Source organism: Pygocentrus nattereri, chromosome 4 (genome assembly GCF_015220715.1).
Source record: "Pygocentrus nattereri isolate fPygNat1 chromosome 4, fPygNat1.pri, whole genome shotgun sequence".
NCBI lineage: Eukaryota > Metazoa > Chordata > Actinopteri > Characiformes > Serrasalmidae > Pygocentrus > Pygocentrus nattereri.
This window is the reverse complement of record NC_051214.1, coordinates 36,353,959-36,358,076: the sequence shown is the minus strand read 5'-3', so window position 1 is coordinate 36,358,076 and position 4,118 is coordinate 36,353,959. Positions and strand designations below refer to the sequence as shown.

The 4,118-nt window shown below is 39.8% G+C and overlaps 1 protein-coding gene across 10 annotated transcripts in view; it reads left to right on the top strand.

The window, feature by feature from the left end:
* The first annotated feature begins 1,924 nt into the window (after positions 1 to 1,924).
* cep43 (centrosomal protein 43) overlaps positions 1,925 to 4,118 on the top strand; it is a 15,872-nt gene continuing 13,678 nt past the window's right edge. For 4 of the 10 annotated variants that reach the window (XM_017682558.2, XM_017682552.2, XM_017682599.2 and 1 more), the window contains exons 1-4: positions 1,928 to 2,089; positions 2,619 to 2,672; positions 2,925 to 2,979; positions 3,061 to 3,149. In XM_017682558.2, coding sequence (XP_017538047.1) covers positions 2,006 to 2,089; positions 2,619 to 2,672; positions 2,925 to 2,979; positions 3,061 to 3,149 — 282 coding nt within the window. In that variant the 5' untranslated portion in view covers positions 1,928 to 2,005. Of the gene's footprint in view, positions 2,090 to 2,618; positions 2,673 to 2,924; positions 2,980 to 3,060; positions 3,150 to 4,118 lie in introns of all 10 variants that reach the window. The other 6 variants (XM_037537985.1, XM_017682575.2, XM_037537986.1 and 3 more) reach the window with 4 other exon arrangements.

Below are 4,118 nucleotides of genomic sequence, written 5' to 3'. Positions count from 1 at the left end.
TAAGGTTAAACATGGTGGCCTACATCAGGCAGTTACCAGACCAGTATTAATGCTTGAATTCAGTGGTTTGAGAGTCGGTTGTGTATAATAAGCACGAGCCTCATGTTATGTTGTCACAAAGATTGCAAAAGTGAAGCGATTGTGATTGATGGTGATTATACATGGACTGACCATGCCATTACCACACCCTTCATCTTTCTTTCTTCATTTAGACTAGCTCTGCATTTTTCAAGAGTTCATGCGAAGGTGCTAGTCATTCTCATGGTTCATCCATCCAAATGGACTAACAGGTCAAAATATCTGCCTCTCCATCTTCCTACTCCTCTCTCCAAAGCTTTGTGTATGCAGCTGCCAATATAATAATGCTTCTAATAGACCAATAGCAAAATTTCCTTTCATAAACGTATCATAACTGATTCGACAGGAAAAAAAGGATTTTAAGCACAATTCTGCTGCTCACCTTCTGTTCTAACATATTGCAGTATCTAATTAAAGAAAAATGTTATCTGTAACTATTTAAATAGAAAACACTAACTACACTATCACATGCTTGAATGCAGAATACTTTTCTTATTACTAATTGTGAATTCATCAGGTTACGATGTACCATTTGAAAATGACTTCAACAAATCATTTTAAAACAGGATTTTATATTAAAAAAAAAGAAACATGGCTTTCTCTTGGCCACCTGCTCTCTATCTAGCTCTTTCCCTATTTTATTATTATTATCATTTTTTTTTTATCACATGGCATGATTTTTGTTGATATGATACTTTTTGCTGTAAATGTTTAAGATCACACGTTGCAGTGATATTTCATTTTGAAATTGTGAACTTTGTACAATTTTTATCATGCTGGTGTTGACATCTCTTACTCAATAAAAACTTGTGTTGCCACAACGGATGTCTCCCTGCCTCTGTCCTTCTGGTCCTTATGAGACAGTAAAAAAAAACAATAATCAGCAAAAACAGCAAAAGTTGTGAAGGAAAAATGAGTATAAAGTATTCCAATTATTTTATACCATATCATATTTTCCAGATGGACCACAGTATTAACCCACATTACTAGAAATAATCCCTACTATGGGCAAAAGAGGGAGGTCAGTTGTACAGATTTTAGTCATTAAAATGAGTTTCTAATTGCTTTTTTGTGTTAAACTGCTGATGATACTGCTGTATGATTGGTCACATCTCTGACTTTTGAGGTTTATCATTTTATTTAACTGATTCATTCAGATTTCATGACATTTTCCAAATATATCACAGTACCAAATGATATTTAAGTTAGTATTAATAAAGTTGATGTCCCCAATGCATCCTATATGTTCTGGTACTCTGTGTTAAAGAATGTCTCACAAACCTCACTGCAGGTTTGGACTGGACTGTTTTGTTTCACTTCATTTTCTATTTAAAATTACACTATAAAATTACATTATACTTTACAGTGTATATTTTTGCCAGCATGGCCATAGGAGGCACCTATAGTAGGGAATAGAGCCAGCATGGACGGAAAATAAAAACATCAAGAGAAGCACCAATTAGCAGTAATGCTAACGTCCTGCGGCCCAAAACACGTTTGCTGTGGAAAAAAAAGAAATATTTTGGTATTTTTTTAAGTTTTTTAGGGAATATTGTTTTTTAGCGAAATACATCACTCTACTTTCTAAAATTAAAGAAAAGTCCTGGGCGAATGCTTAGAAACTATTTAAACTTTTAATTTTAGCCGTTTAGCGCCTTTTACTCCCATTCATTGCTCGCGGGCGCCCTCTGCTGTTTAGCGGACTCGTTTTGGTTATAATGGGGGAACCAGGAAGTGGACAGGCTGAGGGAGGACGGGAGGACGGGAGGACGGGAGGACGGGAGGACGGGAGGACGCGAGGACGGGAGGACGGGAGGACGGGAGGACGGGAGGACGGGAGGACGGGAGGACGCTCGTCATTCTCTGGTTGTAGTTATGAAAAACAGCCGCCAGAGGGCGACGTGCGGTCACATGACAGTGAGAGAAGATGTCTGCTACAGAGGAGGACACGGAACTGAGAGACCTACTGATTCAGAATTTAGAAAACAATGGCGTTTTGAACAAAATTAAGGTACGTTTGCGGTGGTACTTCACACCTAGCTTTTAATAAGCACTGCTTCTTAAAAGGAAATACCATTGAATGTTTGGTAATTATTAGAAAGGTAGCAAAGTAAGTTAACGCTACTGCTAAAGTTGTGGCTAACTAGTTAGCTAGCTAGCTAAACTGACTGACAACAAACCGTAACTATGGCTTAACGACTGGATTGCAGCAAAGTGACGACACGAAGAAAAAGCCTGCTTCCTCCACACTCTGACTTTTACGCTAACCTATACATCTTAGTATTTGTGTAGTATTTATGAACAAGTCGTTATATGTAAACGTCAGTTCCCAGCTTAAGTCAACTTCTTATTCGCCAGGTCCCGTTCGAATTTTCCAGTTCCACCTTAAATGATGCAGTAATTAAGACAGACTGAGGCGCACCAGGCTATGTAACTACTGCACCATTTAAGGTGCAACGGGAAAATTCTAGCAAGAACCGTCGAAAAGAAGAAGCTGACTTCAGAATCGTAACTTGAGTGAAAATCGTCTTGTTTTACAGGCTGAGCTTCGAGCTGCGGTGTTTCTTGCTTTAGAGGAGCAGGACAAAGTTGAGGTAACGGCGTGCATTTTCATCTTCAACAGAGGATTATGTTTTAGTTTATTAAGTTAGTAGATTTTGCATTGTGGAACGTACACCTTTCCGTTTATGTTCTCTAAACGGATGCTGACGTTCGCTGCTTGTTCGCCAGCTTTTTATTCAAAATTTTTGTTGCACTTTAAATTTCAGTCAGTAGCGAATAGGAAGCCAACTAAAGCCTTGTTTTGCTTTTAAACCATACTGAGTTACTATTATTGTCCTTTCTAGAATAAAACCCCACTTGTAAACGAAAATCTGAAAAAGTGTCTCAACTCAAAAGATGGTAAGTTAAATTGTGATGAGTTATCTCCTCAGAGTCCAGAGTTGAACTGTAGTCTTCATAAATGTGGTTCATTTCTTGCAGGGCGTCTTGTGGCCAGTTTAATCACTGACTTTCTTCAAGTCTTCAATTTAGACTTCACTCTTGCAGTTTTTGAACCAGAAATTAACACGGTAACATTTTTGTGTTATTCACCATTAACCAGACAAAACTGAACAAAACGTAGGCTGTTTAAACATGCACTACATGGACTAAAGTATTGGGACCCCAACACATTACACCTACAAGAGATGACATCCCATTCTTAATCCAGAGACCTTGATATGGAGTTGGTCCCAGCTTTGCAGCTATAACAGTTTCCACTCTTTTGGGAATGCTCATTCATCCAGAGGAGCATTTGTGAGGTCAGACAATGATGTTGGACGAAAGGGCCTGGCTTGTAATCTCCATGCTAGTTCATCCCAAAGGTGATCAGTAGGGTTGAGGTCAGGGCTCTGTGCAGGCCAGTCAAGTTCTTCACACCAAACTCACTCAGCCATACCTTTATGGACCTTGCTTTGTGCACTGGGGCTCAGTCATGGTGGAACAGAAAAGGGCCTTCCCCAAATTGTTCCCACAAAGTTGGAAACATGCAATTGTCCAAAATGTCTTGGTCTGCTGAAGCATTATGATTTCCCTTCACTGGAACTAAGGGTCCTAGGCCAGCCCCTGAAAAACAACCCCATAGCATTATCCCTCCACCTAACACTACAGCTGGCACAACGCAGTCAAGCAGATGGAGTTCTCCTGGCATTTGCCAAACCCAGAATGGTCCATCAGACTGACAGATAGAAAAGCATGATTCATCACTCCACAAAACGTGTTTCCACTGCTCTAGAGTCCAGTGGAAGCATGCTTTACACCTCTACTGCTTCCCCCACCCCCAGCCCGACACTTGGCATTGTGCATTTTGATCTTTGGCTTATGTGTAGCTTCACATTTTGTGAAGCTCCTAAAATCTAGTTCTTTTGCTGTTGCTTTCAGAGGCAGTTTGCAACTCTTTTAGTAGATGAGGATAAGCACTGTGCACTTAAGCACTTGGCACTTGTGAGTTTGCATGGTCTGCTGCTTTGCAGCTAAGCTATTGTTGTTCCTTGATGCTT